The sequence below is a fragment of the Podarcis tiliguerta genome (assembly GCF_965153285.1).
Source record: "Podarcis tiliguerta genome assembly, chromosome: 18".
NCBI classification, from domain to species: Eukaryota; Metazoa; Chordata; class Lepidosauria; order Squamata; family Lacertidae; genus Podarcis; species Podarcis tiliguerta.
This window is the reverse complement of record NC_139551.1, coordinates 4215743-4232681: the sequence shown is the minus strand read 5'-3', so window position 1 is coordinate 4232681 and position 16939 is coordinate 4215743. Positions and strand designations below refer to the sequence as shown.

Sequence of the window (16939 nt, the reverse complement as noted above, 5' to 3'; positions counted from 1 at the left end):
GATCAGCCTTCTTTATGGTCCAGCTCACACTTCCATACATCACTACTGGGAAAACCAGAGCTTTTGCAAAGGTACACTGCCCCTAAACATGGAGGCTTTATTGGACCATCAAGTCCATTAAAAGAGCAAACTAATTTTAAAGCCCTTTTCAAGCTGATCTCTGGTCATTTTTTATTAACCCCACACACACACACACACACACACACTTTATTCCCTCGGGATTTTGCATTTGGAAATGCGACACACTTTTATTTTTTTTAATCGGTTTCAAAACCTTCGGTGAAAAAAAACAAATTTCCAAACAGCTGCCTCGAATTGTAATAACACCGCCTCTTTCAGCCTATTGTCCTTCCCCGGCACCCGTTGATGTTGACTGTGACGTCAGACGTACGGGCGCTGGAGCGGAGACAACGGGCCAACTTGGACTCTGATTGGTCTGGACACGTGTCCGTTTGGAGACTTCGCGTTCTCATTGGACAGCACCCCGTGATTGTGGGGCCCCGATTGGTCAAAGCTGCTGCTCCCCCTTGGCGCTGCGTACGTGACAACCCCGGCGCCCCTCAGGAGAGAGGCGGTGCCCGACCAAAGCAGGCGGCCCTTCCACCTATTGGCTGCCGCACCAGTCCATCGAACCGCCCCGCCCCCTCGCCGTCCCTCTTCGCGAACGATTCCTCTCCCTCGAGCCCCGCCTTCCCACTCATTGGCTGGCCGCGCACGTCCTTCAACGCCAACCGACGACAACCTTCTCCCCCTTCGAGCCTTCCAACCGCCGCTCTGGGCTCCACCCCGGCGGCTCTCATTGGGCCTCCCCGCTTCCCTCCGCCCAATCGGCGACCTCGCAGACCCCGCGCGCTTCGTGTGGTTGGCTGCGGCCGGCGCTTTCTCCCGCCCACTCCCGCCGGGCTCTCGCTCCCCTCAGGCGAGCTGAGGAGGAGACCGAGGGCATAAAGCGGGGCGGGAAGCAGCGGCGCCGCCAAGAGAGGAGAAGCGGCCATGGGCGCCTGGGTTGCTGCGGTGCTGGTGTCGGGCGCGCTGCTGTGTGCCGTCGGGGGCGCCTTCGGAGCAGGTGAGGAAGCGGGGTCGGGGGCGTTTGTGAGAGGGAAAGGCGTCGAGCGTCGTCTGAGGGGAGCGGGGGAAGGGTCTCTCCTCAGAGGAGAGTCACTCGACGGCAACGGGGCCTTACTCTCGAGTAACGCTTAGGCCTCTATGAGGGGGAAGGGGGTCCAAACCCGATGGGGTAACGTGAGAAACACATACACGTGTGTGTGTGAAACTGTAATCCGAATCCAGCCCTCCTCAGTGGTCTTACTCTCGAGGAACGCTTAGGCCTCTATGATGGGGAGGAGTGCAAACCCGATTAGGGTCACGTGGGAAACACGAGGTCTTACTCTCGAGTAACGCTTAGGGCCTCTCTGAGGGGGTGCAAACCCGATGGGGGTCACGGGGGAAACACACACACGTGTATGTGTGTGAAGCTGTAATCCGAATCCGGCCCTCCTCAGAGTAGACCCGCTGGCGGCGGGTGCCGGCCCACTCGGCGGCAACGGGGCCTTACTCTCGAGTAACGCTTAGGGCCTCTATGAGGGCGAAGGGGTGCAAACCCGATGGGGGTCACGTGGGAAACACATACACGTGTGTATGTGTGTGAAGCTGTAATCCGAATCCGGCCCTCCTTAGAGAAGAGTCACTCGCGACGGCAACGGGGCCTTACTCTCGAGGAACGCTTAGGCCTCTATGAGGGGGAGGGGGTGCAAACCCGATTGGGGTCACGTGGGAAACACATACACGTGTGTGTGCTGTAATTTGAATCCGGCCCTCCTCAAAGTAGACCCGTTGGCGCGGTTCCCATTCGAATCCGCTGGTGGGGATTATGCTTTTGAGGAAAGCTCGGGCTGCCCCCCCTTTCAATTTGGGAGTCAGGTGCGTGACCTCTTTCTCTCCCCCCCCCCCAGTCTCTATCTCTCTGGGGGGGGCACCCATTATTATTATTATTATTATTACTGACTGGGGAGTGGCTGGGGAAACTCAGCCAGATGGGCGGGGTATAAATAAATTATTATTATTATTATTATTATTATTATTATTATTATTATTATTATTACATTTCTATACTGCTCTCCCCCCCCGAAGATCTGCTGGGCAGGGTTCGCATGGTGACCGTGTGGGGCTCACTATGTCTTTGCATAGGCATGATGGATTCATTGGCAACAACCCAATATTCCTAACGAGTTGACGGCATGTTACTATGGTGTATGAGGTAGAGGGTAGCCTTTTATATTGCAGACTCATTGGAGTGGTGGTGTGCAGTATTTGTGTACAGGGGTGTAGTGCTTGTTTGGTGAGAGGGGGGCAGGCCAACCTGAGGACGAGGTACACAGGTGGCAAAGTTGATGTTTCTCTGTAGTAGTAGTTTTCTGAGCCCGACACTACTTTTTCCATGATAGCAAATGCAGCTGTTCGCTTACCTGAAACACAGAGTATATGGGTGCCCTTGGGTCCTGTTGGGGTGGGACCTCAACTTTGCTTGCTCTCTCCTTCTGGAAGCCACTAGTTGTTGAGAGTGCAATTTAACAGCTGCATCACAGGCAGTGTTTCTTGGGCCTAGATCTCACCGAAATGGCAAAACGCATGTCTAGATGGGCCTGTCTGAATCTTAGGTGCTTGCTACAAATGCAATCACCTTCTGCCAGCGTGCCCAGTGGTCAGGGCTCATGAAAGTTGTTGGGGAAGGCTGCCCTTTCATGCTGCAGGCTCGGATTGATTTTACAGTAATAAAAAATTGCAATTTATTACTAAAAGCAACAGGGATGAAAAGGAGGCATTGAGCAGGGCAATTGATGACCTAGAGGCATGTTCTGTGGAGAATCCCAACCAGCAGATAAGAGACACCTGGAGCCACATTCAGCAGCTGAACCTGAGGTTCCCTATAAGTGTGGCACAGCACAAAGTTGTATTCTAGGTATGCCTGAAGGAACGTATGTGTTGTTTTTAAACTATGCCATTAATGTTCAGATGCCCCTCTTTTATCTCGCTCTCTCTCTCTCTCCACTGACTCAGTTATGGTAAAGCTGTGAACTGGCTTCGGCATTTGCAATTGGATATACAGTGGTGCCTCTCAAGACGAAAAGAATCCGTTCCGGGAGTCTTTTCGTCTTGCGGTTTTTTTGTCTTGCGAAGCAAGCCCATTGACGGAGTAGCGCTATTAGCGCTATTGGCTAAAAAAGGGCTAAAAAGGGCTTTTTGGGGGGGGATTAGCGGTTTTGCTGCTAAAACGCTTTTAGCAGCTTAGCTATTCAGAATAAGGGGTTTTGGAGCAAAAAAAAATTTGCTATTTTCGTCATTTTTCGTCTTGCGAAGCAAGCCCATAGGGAAATTCGTCTTGCGAAGCGCCTCTGCAGACGGAAAACCCTTTCGTCTTGCGGGGCACCACTGTAATGTGTATAATTCTAAACCTTTGTAACAGGTGCCTTTGGAGAGGATAAATCTTTTAAAGAAAGCCAAAGCTATCAGTCCGTTGTTAGCAGGAAAAGCCATCTCAGACTTCTACTCTTATTCCCTGTTCCTTATGTATCACTAAATTAGGTAGGTCCATTAATTTCAGTGGGTCTGCCCTGAGTATGGCTCTGGGAGCCTATGCCCAGAGAGGGGAAAAACACAGGGACATCTACAAGAAAACCAGGCATCCTTGGAGGAGCTTCCATTAGCATCCCTGTAATGAGCAATGGCTGAACAATATGTAATTCCATTTCTTAATTGGGGCTGACCTTCCCCTTGCAGAAGAGAGATGGGAGTGGGCTTCTCTGTTGGAAGAAGGAATACAGGGTATGTGTGTATGGAATTGCCAAATGTTCCCCCAACTCAGTCTTCATGCAGTGCAGTAAGATGCCCGTATAAGGTGACTTTTTGGTCTGCCCATCCTACTTCGCTGCTTGTAAGCGTGGGAACAGGTAGAAGCAAGTAACTTCTTGGGAAATTTTCTGGTGCCCCAAAGCAGGGGCTGCTAGCTGTATTATTATTACTAGTTTTAATGCTCACCAGAAGGTCCCAGGGTGGGGGCAGCAGTGTAAAATACACCATTAAAACAACTTTAAAGCAAAGGGTGTAGGGAAGCCTGTGGCTGCCTGTCCCACAGGTGCCACAATGGCAGCCCCGGCCCTAGAGAGCAATCTAATTCATTGTGTTCATTTGATTCTTATTCAGTAAGCAAAGTTTAAAAAGAAACACCTTTGTATTTGCAGTTGGAATCCATTACAAAGGAGAATTCTTTATGGCTAGAATGAAATACTTCCTCCCACATCACTGGGAGTAAGGTGCTTGATTTGTGAGGGCCCATTTTCTTTGAATAGCTTGTGTGGATTCTGTGTCCTATCTACAGTGGGGGATTGCCAGGACATGCCTGCTGGGTTGTGGGAAGACAAGGTGCTCTTCACAAGGAGGGATGGGAGGAAATGGTTCCCATATTAAGGAGGATGGAGATGCCGTGAAGACTGAGATTGGATTTTATTGTGGGCTTCAGGGGGATGAAAAAGCTGGGGCAGGGTAGGAAAGAGACTGTATGGTACATTGACTTAAAAACCCTTATCAGTTCTAAGGTTGGGTCGAGTTATGCCCAAGCATAGCTATGTGTGGGTGTCTTAATCCTACTGAGATTGAGAAAAGGAACATTCCCAGGATCATGCCCTTTGTTCATTGACAATAATTTTTCTGTTTCCCCACCCTCCCAAAATATAAATCTGGAGGAAGGTTTGAGAACAGTATCATTTTCTTTAGTGAAACTCTTTGCTGCTTTGCAGATTAACTGGTTTCTCACCCCTGCCCTTCTTTTCTGGGGCTGTGAGATTGTTCATTGATGGAAACACCCCTTTTAAAGCTCTATAATTAAGGTTTTCTATTTTTAATGCAAACGTGCAGTTGAGCCTGTTCCTCTTTCTTCCTCCTCCCAGCTTGTTCAGGATTTCCCCCTCCTCTTATTTCCAAATAGTAAAATAAAACAAATTGCTAACAGTGTACGTGCTAGACAGGAGGGTTTTCATCATCTTGACCAGTTGTAAAGGGGAAACTGACCCTCAGTCTTTAAAACGAGACGTAAAATTGTTTTATCTTCTAGTGGAGGGTTGGCTCAGTCATTGGACTACATGGCCAGTGACCAGGAATTATGGGAGTATAGTTCAATAATATCTGGAGGGCCACATGTTTGAATGAAATAATGTTTGCATCTGGTTTTTCTCTCTGGAATTGTAAATGCATCCACCACTTCATCTAAACACCTAGTCCAGGAGTGAGAAACCTTTTTCAGCCTGGGCCACTTTTCCTTCTGGACAACCTTTGTGGTTAACATGGCAACAGGCAGAAGTAGGTTTAGGTTAGGTTACTTTCTACACACACGCCTCTATCTTCCACCTGGGCAGGTGAAAGGCATCAGAGTTCAAGGACCTATTCCAGCCAGCTGCAAAGCAGAGCCACGGGGTGTGTGTGACCTGGGGGAGTTCCAAGGGCCAGGAAGACAGGTCTGCAGGGCCGTGATCAGCCCCTGGCCCAAGGTTCCCTGCTCCTGACTTTTACCTAATGCTGCTAGTGAAGGTAAAGGTACCCCTGCCCGTACGGGCCAGTCATGTCCAACTCTAGGGTTGTGCGCCCATCTCACTTAAGAGGCCGGGGGCCAGCGCTGTCCGGAGACACTTCCGGGTCACGTGGCCAGCGTGACATCGCTGCTCTGGCGAGCCAGCACAGCACAGCACACGGAAACGCCATTTACCTTCCCGCTATAAAGCGGTACTTATTTATCTACTTGCACTTGGGGGTGCTTTCGAACTGCTAGGTTGGCAGGAGCTGGGACCGAAAGACAGGAGCTCACCCCGCTGTGGGGATTCGAACCGCCGACCATGCGATCGGCAAGGGCTAGGCACTGAGGTTTTATCCACAGCGCCACCCTCGACCTAATGCTGCTACATCAAAGCTAAACTGGCATGGTTTTTGGATTAGAAACCGCCATTTGAATTAGAAACCGCCGTTTGTTTTTTACCCTGAACAAAATGTGTTCTCGTATTTCATGACATCTTTATTTGTTTTCAGCTTCCTTTGAAGCAGTTGGCGGTGTGGGGCGGGGGTCCTACAGTACAAATACGCTGCAGCCTCCTGCAATGTTGTTGATTCTTTTGGCCTGAAAGCAGCAGGTGGGGACAGAAGGCATTGTACTTCAAGGCTCTGCAGGAGTGGGGAAAGGGTGGTGGTCTAGATCTGTGTCTCCATCCTATCCTCAGGCTGTACCATCTTTAAAAAACAGATTTGGGTTCATCAGCTGGCATTCAGACCACCACCCCACAGGGTTTTGTTTGTATGGTCTTAATTCTGTTGCTTGTTAATTTTTATTAGGGCCTATTAAAGCTTAGCATTAATACCCAATGAAGCTCCTCAAGATTAAGTGTTTGCAAATGTAGCCTGGTATTTAATTAGCTCTCCGCTTAAAGACCTTTCCCGTGAGAGGCTTAGAACCTGCCTCACGCTGGCAAGCCGGCCTTGTTACGTCTCCTTCTCCTGGCCCCCTTAGTAATGCTGCTTTTGTTGCAAGTGGTTTCCCAGAATATCCCTGTGAGTCTGGCTGGCATTTCTAAGCCCGTGAAGACATTCTGGGCTCTGGAGTTCACCTAGTCATCTTTCAACAACAGGGTGGTAAACAGATCAGCCATTTGTGTGGATTTAAATATCTTTGCTGCCCTGTTCCATAGGCTTGAAAGGGCTTAGAACACTGTACATTAGGGGTGATGGGCTGGATGATGACCTCTGGTTTCAGTAGCTTCTGAAAAGTGTTTGACAAATTCATGGTTGTATGAATGGCTCTTTGCCATAGTGGCTATAGCAATCCTCTGGATTTGGAGGCAGTCTTCCTTTTTTTGCCCTGAGAGTAGGCTCCCCAGAGGTATCTACGTGGTTTCTATGGGAAGCAGGATTCCAGACAAGGTGGGCACTCACACAACCCACAGCATGAATTAGGCCCAAATGTAATGTCTTAGTGGGGTGAGGTTGCAGAAGACCTTGCAAACTTAGGGCAAGGTGTGTCTGAATTCCTTGCCTATTTTTCAGAGAAGTGGAAACCACAGCCCTGCTTTGGTTACAGAGCACTTGGACATAATTCATACAGCAACCCTGTAAGGGAGGTAATTGCTCTTCCCATTTTGCAAATGGGCAGTTGAAACTGGATTTCCCCCCTCAGCCAGGCATGATTTTGTCTACCCACATTCAAGGCCCATACAAACGGGTTCCTTGAATTGCACTGCTATCTTATTCTACAGGAGCCTTCACCAAACCCTGGTGCCCTCCAAATCAGCCTCAGCCAACGTTGCAGTTTAAGACATCTTGGGGGCACCAGTTTGGTGAAGGCTGCTGAAAAACATTGAGACTATAATCATTTAGTGGGATAACTCTTGCTGCAGATGCTGACCTTTGTGTAAAAGCCCACAGATTATTGTTTGATCAGACCAATCTTTGAGCAGATCATTAGCTTAGCTGCTCTGAGAGCGATCATGTGGTGCAGCTTTATAGTTACCCTTCCGGCTTTTAGTGGGGGAAAAACCTCTAGCAGGCTTGAGCTACAAAATGGGAGGCTGAGAGCAACCGTCTTGTGAAACGTCACAAACCCTTTAGCGGCTCTCTTCATCTGTGTAATTCCGGGTACACTTTGCTTGCTTACAAGCTGTTGTAAATGCTTCAGAGATGCCGCAACTGTTGGGCTATATTGTTTTATCCACCCCAGTACCATTGAATGCATCTGGAAGCAGGTCCTCACCCAGGGATAGCTAGCCTGTGATCCCCAGTAACTGGTATTCAGAGGCACTTACTGCCTTTGACAGTGGAAGAACATGACAGATAGCCTTCTCCTCCGTGGATTTGTCTAATCCTTTTTTGAAAGCTGTCCAAGTTGGTGAGAGCCCACTCCTGCCACCATAACCAGTCAGGAATAATGGGAACTGGGAGTCACAACAATGTCTGAAGGGCTGCAGGGGTTCCTTATCCTGCTGCGAAGCACACAAGAGAGTTTTTGTTATTATAATACGTTTGACAGCCTGTTGTGTCCTATCTTAACTTAGAAGCACCCTTTGAAGCTCAAGGAATTCTCCGTGGGAGGTGAAAGCAGCCTGGGAAACAAGGGAGTGCCCTCTCTTCTCGTGTCTAGATTTGCTTTGCAGAGGTATCAGCCAAATACATCTAGGAACATCAGGCGAGCCTGGTTGCTGGATCAGACCCATTCCAGAATCCTACCCTCACAGTGGCCAACCTTGGCAAGCCTGCAAACCGGACCTGAGTGCAGTAGTTCTTTTCCCACTTGCAATTTCCTGCAACTGGCTTTCCTCAGACAGTGGAGGGGAGAATGTAGCCATTGTGGCCGGTAGCTGTTAATAGCCCTTATACTGCATGAATCTCTGTAATCCTCTTTTTCAAGTTGGTAACCGTCACTACTTGTGGGAGTGACCTCCAGAGTTTAATTGTGTGGGCAGATCGGAGGGAGGGGGGAGTTGATGTTTATGGTTGTTTCTTAAATGCATCTCTTGGGGTAGGTTTGTGTGGGTAAGAGCTTATCTGAGCTGGTCCAGCTGTCCTACTGCTTGCTATCTAGGGACTTTCAAAGTGCAGCTATGGGATACTATGCCTTGGATTTGTCCGCTCACCATCTCTCAGGTCCCTTTCAGAGAGTTTGTACTTCCAAATGCCATCTTGCACTGCTTGCAGAAAGCGCAGGTTTTTCACTTGTTTCACAATTATCCCCATATCTGGACAGATCTGTACCTTTTGCCCCTGAATCTTCATGCTGTCTTAGCATGGTCTCCTTGTAGGGCAAGCAGCTGGTTCAGAGGGCAGGTTTTGAGTGGCAAAACAACAGCTTTTTTTAAAAAAAATGCTGCTTACATTTGTTGGAGAGCTGCCGTTTTAGATTTGCAGCCTTGGGTTAGTTGCAACATGAAGCCTCCGCCCTGTTGAAAAAATGAATTCTTCCCCAAACCATCTCTTTGTACGAGGTTAGGCGTATTTAGAAATGAGGTTAAAAAGTCACCTGCCAGGTTTCTTCAACTTAATCTGTTTTTGATGTTGTCTCCGTTCTAAGAGTGCCAAAGAGTGAAGTTTAGTCCGGGTGCCTCATGGCCTAAAATTAGAGATGGGGAGCCCGGGGGCCAAATGCAGCCCTCCAAGCAATCTTGTCTGCCCCTCAGAACTCTCCCTAGGTTGCAAACTTCGCCAGCCCTGTTTCCCACACTCCTTGACTGCTTTTGCCTGACTGGAATGTGTCCTTGAACTCTGAAACTGGCTCTTGCTCTTCAGAATTGGGAAAGCAAGAAAGTGTGTGTGTGTGTGTGTGTGTGTGTGTGTAGAAACCAGCCTATGGTCCAAATGAGAAAATTGCCACTCACTGCTCCACACTTTTTGCAGTGCCCACTACTGACATGTGGCCCTTGAAAGATTGCCCAGAAGAGAATGCGGCCCCTAATGCTGGAAACAGTTCCCCAACCCCTAGCCTAAAAGATGAGATGAGCATCCAGTCCCAGGCACACAGAAAATTGCATGGAGGCTTAGGATGTGCTCTGCTTTGTCCAAAAAGCTGTAACGGGGGGGGGGGGGAGTGGTCCGGGAAAAGGGGTCAAAACCCATGCTTTATATCTGTGAAAGGACCTGGCACTTGGCCATAGCCAGTGGCTGGATGGCTACATTTGTGCCAGAGATCCCCCGCGGTTCTCCAGCTCCTCCCCTCAGCTCAGAGTGGGGAGTGTCTGTTTTTAGTTGAAGGTGACTTTACTTTGAAGCGAATGAGCAGATCATGTGTTTTTCCTTGGGGCAGGGTATATAAGAGCTGGGCATAAACAGCTGAGCGGGACAGGAGGCTAGGCAGTATCCTCCTCTCTCTTGGGACATCGTTCTGCCCCTCTCTTGATCCAGCCTGTTTCCTCCATCCTCATCGAGGACTTACTTCCCTGAGAGCCTCGCAAGTTTTCCCTATTCCAGTTAATGTTGGCCTGCGAGCTGTGTCAAACAAGCTTGCTCTGACAAGCAGTAAATCCTGTATAGGAGCAGGATGCCACATTTTTTACTGGTGCGGAAAATTGTGTGGTTCAGCTCCCGTAGGATAGGGTGCATGTGAATGCTCCCACTAAGGTTAAAAAGGGTCATAGCTCAAAGTGTGGCAGATCAGCGGTAGAACATGTGCTTTGCATGCAGAAGGTCCCAGGCTGAGACTCATTGTGGTTGAGACTGGCTGTCATTCTCCCTCTTACCCTCCTTCTCACTGGAAAAGTGACTTGTCCCAATTGCATAAGGCAAAGCACACTAGTCCTTATTGGGCTGTGCTAGTCTGTCCATCATCAGCTAACCAGCCCACATGCCTAATCTCTCTGCACCTTTCCTTGTTGGCTAGCGATCCATTTTGCCGTACCTTGTTTTTAATATGTTTTGTAGCCCAGAGCAGCGTGCGCTATTTTAGAACCCGCCTCCCATGTGAATTCTGGGGTTTACTGGGAGTAGACACCAGCTGGGTTGTCTAGCCAGCCCGACCTTTGCAAGAGGGCTGGCCCTTCTAACCTTTTAACTGCTTTTATTTATCAGACACATTTCTCCACTGCCCTTCAGCCGCAAAGCTGTTCCCGGTGTGGTTTATAATAATAAAGCCAACTCCATAAATTTAAATAAGCTTCGTAAACCTGGAGTGACATAGTGCTTTGATTTTACTGTGACCAAAGTCTCTTCGGTTTTGAAAGCTGAACACCAGTTAAGGCTTAAAACCTAGCTGGAATTGTTTGTAATGGGGTGGATCTAGCAGAATTCTGCTCATTGAAAATAAAGTGCATGGATAGCATATATCCATTAATTTCAAGCCTTGCCCTCTAAATTTCAGTGGGTCTACTCAGAGCATGACTAATGTACAGCCCAATGTACTTCACAAAGGGCCTCTCCCATAAACTTTCTTGAATATATACCTTTGACTAAGGAAGTATGTGCTGCCCCAAGTCATCTATTTGTTTCCTTAATTTCTACCCCACTTTATTTAAAAATATATATACCCTTTTCAGTCACTTCTCTGAAAAGCACAGAGCCAAAACCAGTAAAAGCCATAAATTGTGTATTGTGTAAAGTAGGTTCTTATTGTTCCTGCCCTGAATTTACCACCACACAACTTCCTGACTTATCATATTATGCAAGGAACAGAAAAAAATCCTGTCATGACCATCTCTCTCCTCCTCTGCCCCCAGAGCATGGCAGTTCCTTGGCTGTTGGCACAAACTCCTTCCCGAGTGCCTCAGCCAGCAGTTAGTGCCCTTTTTTCCTTTTCCTTTTTAAAAGTGTTTTGATGGGTGAACAAGACTCAGAGCCCAATGAACTGAGTTCAGCCCTGCAGCGTTGCCTGCAGCGCTTCATTTCCTTGTTCCAGTTTGGAGGCCGGATTTGGGGACATTTTTTTAAAAATGTGTGGATTCTTGTGTATATAATTTCCCGCTAATTTGTTTACCGCTGCGTTTTGTAAGCTCTGTGTAAGGGGGGGGGGCGGTATTTCCAGGCTGGTGGCCACATTTGTCTCCCCATCCAAGCTGGGTGGGGAAAAAGCCTGAGAGATACAGGGATAGACATACCGTATTTTTCGCTCTATAAGACGCACCAGACCACAAGACGCACCTAGTTTTTGGAGGAGGAAAACAAGAAAAAATATATTCCGAATCTCAGCCAGAACAGCAAGAGGGATCGCTGCGCAGTGAAAGCAGCAATGCCTCTTGCTGTTCTGGCTTCTGGGATAGCTGCGCAGCCTGCATTCGCTCCGTAAGACGCACACACATTTCCCCTTACTTTTTAGAAGGGAAAAAGTGAGTCTTATAGAGCAAAAAATACGGTACATCTCTGTCCTCCATTTGCAGGTAAGAAGCACTTCCATAGGCTGCAGACAGATTCAAAAAATACACAAGGAGAGGCCTGGAGGACCAATTTCTCTTCCTCAGAGCTGGACTTCCCCGTTCCTGTTGTGGGCAGAGAAGCTCCTTTAGACATCTCTGGGAAGCTTGCAGGGCACGACATGGGGTGGGGAGCCAGTGGCCCTCCAGATCTTGCTGAACTCTCCTTGTTCCTGACCATTGTGGCTCGGGGTGACGGGGCTTGGAGTCGAGTGATGTCTCAAGGGGGGCCGCAGGGTCCTCGCCCCTCACATGGGTTTTTCCGGGTAGCAAGCCAGGCAACATAGGCAGCCCTGACTGTACAGGATGTGACGCAACCCACCAGTTGTTCCCGTGACTAAAGCCAGTTAAAGTTCTCTTGGACGTGATGACTCACTTTTCTTGCATATGATGTACTATAAGTTTAACCTTAGATTCTTTGGTTGAGGTCACATAGGGCATGCCCATGGTACGTTAAGCCAGAGGTGTGCAGATTTAAACCTTTGGCACAGTCGGCTGTTTTCAATACACACACACACTCTGTCCTCCATCCAGACAAGCAAGTTCAAGGACATATTCGAGCTAAGCAAAGACAGTTAAGGAGTGCGTCAGGGAGGACAAGTGAGACCTAGGAAAAGTTCCCAGGGTCAAACAGAGGAGCCTGGAGGCCCACATTTGACCCTTGTCTTGAGATTTCCCTACCTTCTCTATAAAGAGGCATGCTATGGATGTGCAAGCAGGGCTTCTGGCCCTGACAGCGTCTTGTTTCTGAAGAAAGCAGACCTTTAAAACCCTAGGCATGAATAAGGTTTCCCGTTTTGCAACAGTTTCCCTGAACAGGCTTGCCTACTCTGACTGGTTGCTAAAACAATTAAAAGGCATATTGTCTTGACAAGTAACTGGAGTTTATACTAGAATTGTTGGAAACTGCAGGAGGGGAGAGTGCTTTTATGTTCGGATCCTGCTTGTGATGTTCCCACAGGCATCTGTGAGAACAGGATGCTGATCTAGATGGGCACTGGCTCTTTTTACATTCTTAGGCAGAAGGTCCTTATGACTCTGTATAAGGCAGCTTCGCATGTCCCTAGTGGTAATGGGACCCCTGACCATTAGGTCCAGTCGTGGCCCACTCTGGGGTTGCGGCGCTCGTCTCGATTTATTGGCCGAGGGAGCTGGCGTACAGCTTCCGGTCATGTGGCCAGCAGGACTAAGCTGCTTCTGGCGAACCAGAGCAGCACATGGAAACACCGTTTACCTTCCCACCGGAGTGGTACCTATTTATCTACTTGCACTTTGACGTGCTTTCGAACTGCTAGGTTGGCAGGAGCAGGGACCGAGCAACGGGAGCTCACCCCGTCGTGGGGATTCAAACCGCTGACCTTCTGATCGGCAAGTCCTAGGCTCTGTGGTTTAACCCACAGCGCCACCCGCGTCCCTTCGCATGTCCCTACATGCATTCTAAATCTAGTCCCTCTTGACGCTTCAATGTTCTGTTCACTCTGTTTTCCCCTGGGTAGCCTCGGCATTGTTCTGGCTCTTAATGCTATTTGCTTTGGGCAAGCTTTATCCAGCCTTGGTTAAAGAAAAGGTTTTGATTTTTTGCTCGGTTTTTAATTTTTGGCTTACGCTAAGCTTTTGCGAGGGCATATTGTATCCGATTGCGCAGCCGAGTGAGCGAGCACACTGTGGTCTGACGCAGCACGGCAGGTTGGCTAGTAGCGCAGAGGGAGCTGGCTTGCTGCAGAGGGAATCGGAACCCCACACAATGGCACCCAGTCACTATGGCCAGGCTGCGGGCCAAGAGTTACCCAATTTGGGTCAACTGACCGTTGGCAAAGGAGGCAAAGGCATGCTTGTTCACCTCAGCGTGGGGCATGTGAGGACGTGCTCCCTGTCGGAGGGGTGCTCTGCTTTCTGATAATTGCATAGCCGGGCTTGTCTTTGTCCCTTGGCATGCCTGGAAGGAATCATCTGGGTTTGCTGCAAGGGCAAACACTCTTGCGACAATTGCTAAACTGTGTGGCAGTTGACGTGCACGGTGCCTCAAATGTCCCCCGCCATTAGCTTCCTTCTTAATGACTTGTCCCCCTGTTTCCCTCTTCTCTGCTGAAGGGAATGAAGACCAATAGCTGGAACTGAAAAGCAAGTGGGAAGTCTTTCGCAAGTGAGGGCTTAAGCAACTGTCCATCATCATTATTACTATTATTACTATGAAAATACACCTGCCTGAGCATCCCCACCCGAACTGCTCATCCCGCTGCCCCCAAAATGGAAGAAAATTGGGGAGCCATTGCTTACATGGGTGCTTTGCGTGATTCTGGAGCATAGGGCTGGAGTGAAGATGTCTAAGCTAAGGGCTTCTCTGTAAACCCTTTTGCTGTAAGTTGCCTTGCTCCGTGAAAATCAGTCCAAAAATAAAATCTGCAAAGACAACTAAACACCATGAGTGTGGAACATACTTGCTTTCTTGGCTAAATGCAAAACTTGGGCATGTTTTGGCTACTGTTTATAGTAAAGGCTCACAAGCTTGTGATCCGCATGTTTAGGTGCCCTGTGGAAATCTCTGTACTTAACCCTGTACTTTTTAGTTTATCTTCTGATTATAGAGCCCAGGGTTGGGGTTATCAAAGAATCTACCAAGGCCCTAACCTGTGCCCTGTGACTTCCACAGTACATTGTGGGTGCAGTATACCACCTTTTCCCATTCTCAACAGTCTTGCCTAGGGCCCATGATTTTCAGAATAGTGTGCCAACTTTCATGCTAGTTCTGAAGAGGAATTACTCCCCTCCTTCATCTATCGCACGAGAAAGACATGAATGTATTGGTTGAGATAAAGCTGTCTGTGCTTTGATTATATAGCTAATGGTTAAAGGTGATGGATTTGGACCTGAGGGACTGGCATTCAGTGTTTGAAACTCCCTTGTTCTAGGCGCATTTTGCGAAAGCAGTTTCTGAACTCTGGGTGCATTACTGTGCCTAAGATTTCAGAATAAAACTGCAGAGTGGAAGGAGAACCCTTTTCTGCCTCCCCACTTCCAGCTACTCTCTGAAGACCGGAGAAGAGACCCTCTTAAGAATATTAGGGGGTTGGGCAGGGGAAGGATTAGACTGTGTGAAAAAATGAAGACGATATTTTAGCCGCAGTTCATTCATTTTCAGCTTTTTATTCTTTTTATTAAAAAGTGCCTAGACATTCCATTGTTGCGCCCACAACCTAGGTTTAAAGTGCCATTTAGCTCCTATCTTTCATATCTCGGTTTCTAACACGGTTGGCATTCAAATCTACACTCAGCCATGCGGGTGACCTGGGGCCAGTCACTGCCCTTCAGCCTAACCTACAGGGTGTTGCAACAATAATATGGAGAGGGGGAAAGCCATGTACGTTGAGCTCCTCTGAGGAAAGCTGGGATATAAAGAGCAAATAAATAACAAAACAGTCCATTTTCCAGCATTTTTTGTTTGGGATGGGTATGGATTGAGAGCCTCTGATTGCTGTGTTGCTACATAAAGCATCAGGAGCTGTGATGCTGTTGGCTTGTTCACCTTCTTCTGAGCACGTCCAAAGTTCTGCATATGGCCGTTTTGTCGAAGGCCGTGTAATTGCCTCGGAAGCTTGTCAAGCCTTCTGATAAGGACACAGTGACCCAACGTACCCAGGACTTGCCGCAGTAGTCTCAGTGGGATGCAAGTTAAACAGCAAGTAGTGTAAAACCAGTCTTGTGATGCTTCCTGTCTAGTTTTCCACCAATTCCTTGTAGGCGCCAAGTTCTTGTGCAGGCAAAGCTTGAAAAAGAAGAATGGGACTTACTAACGGAGAGTGCAAGAGTCACTCGCCCACCCCTGTCTTTTGAGGGGAGGACAAAGATTCTTCTTACTCTGTATTTTCAGCTACATGTAATAGAAGTGGCCATTTGTGGAGTGAGTGTGCCGATGTGAGTAACCATGCTGGTTCTTCTTTAATATTTTTTTTTAAAGGCTGCTGATCTCTTTCTCTTCACTGTCTTTCTCTCTTGCACTAATGATACTTTGCACTAATGCCTCTCCCCCCACCCCGCCTCGCAGCTGGCTTCATAAAGTCGCCGCTGTCTCAAAAGAAGCTGACGGAGGACAGTGTGGAGCTGCACTGCGAGGCTGTCGGTAGCCCCATCCCCGAGATCCAGTGGTGGTTCGAGGGGGCCGAGCCCAACGAGACAGCCGTCCAGCTGTGGGACGGGGCCTGGCAGGACCGGGTCAAAATCAACGCCACCTACAAGCAGCACTCCACCAGCGCCATCTACGTCACCAACCTCACGCTCAACGACTCGGGCACCTACGAGTGCCGGGCCAGCAACGACCCCGACCGCAACCACTTGTCGAAGAGCCCCAAAGTCAAGTGGATCCGTTCCCAGGCGAACGTGATTGTCATTGAGCGTGAGTGGCAGTTGCCCCAATCCCCCCGTTGGCGCTGGCATTTGCTTGGACACAGCCGTGTCTCTTAGCTTTGCCACGCCCCCGCCACCCCTTTCACCCATGGCTTCCCGAGAACCTTGCTGCACCTTCCCGCCCTAACTGTGTAGAAATCCAAGAGACCTCTCCCCCCCCCCCCCCCGCATCCTCTCCTTCACTCCTGGCGAGTGAACCCTGCTCAAAAAGGGTTGTAACTTCCCCATCAGAACCACACCGTCCTGACCGATCCCTCTGGCTTCTGGACCCTGAATGCCAACGTTGTCCTCCTTGGTGTTCCTTTTCCGAAACGCAAAATTGAAAGTGGCTCTGCTTTTGGCGGCCTCCAGCAAACCAACCTCTTTTCATCTCGTTTTCCTGCGTATCTCTCTTTCTGTATACACACACAGTCTTGCTTCCCCCCCACCCCCACCCCTGCTTTTGATATGCTTTCCAACCTTGCTAGAGGTTACCGGTTGTCGCGAGCTGGATTGAAACGGTCTTGTTTTGCTTGTGGTGTAATTGCAACCGTTTTTGAAATGGCCGTAGCACTGTCTCTGTGCAGCACTGGGTGGGGGGACGCGTCTAGTTGTTTGTGCTGTGGAACAACCAGTTT

The 16939-nt window shown here is 48.9% G+C and overlaps 1 protein-coding gene across 1 annotated transcript in view; it reads left to right on the top strand.

Moving 5' to 3' along the window:
- Positions 1–871: 871 nt before the first annotated feature.
- BSG (basigin (Ok blood group)) overlaps positions 872–16939 on the top strand; it is a 28018-nt gene continuing 11950 nt past the window's right edge. The window contains exons 1-2 of the mRNA XM_083421899.1: positions 872–1066; positions 15964–16311. Of these exons, the coding sequence (XP_083278025.1) occupies positions 994–1066; positions 15964–16311 (421 nt within the window). The 5' untranslated portion in view covers positions 872–993. The remainder of the gene's footprint in view (positions 1067–15963; positions 16312–16939) is intronic.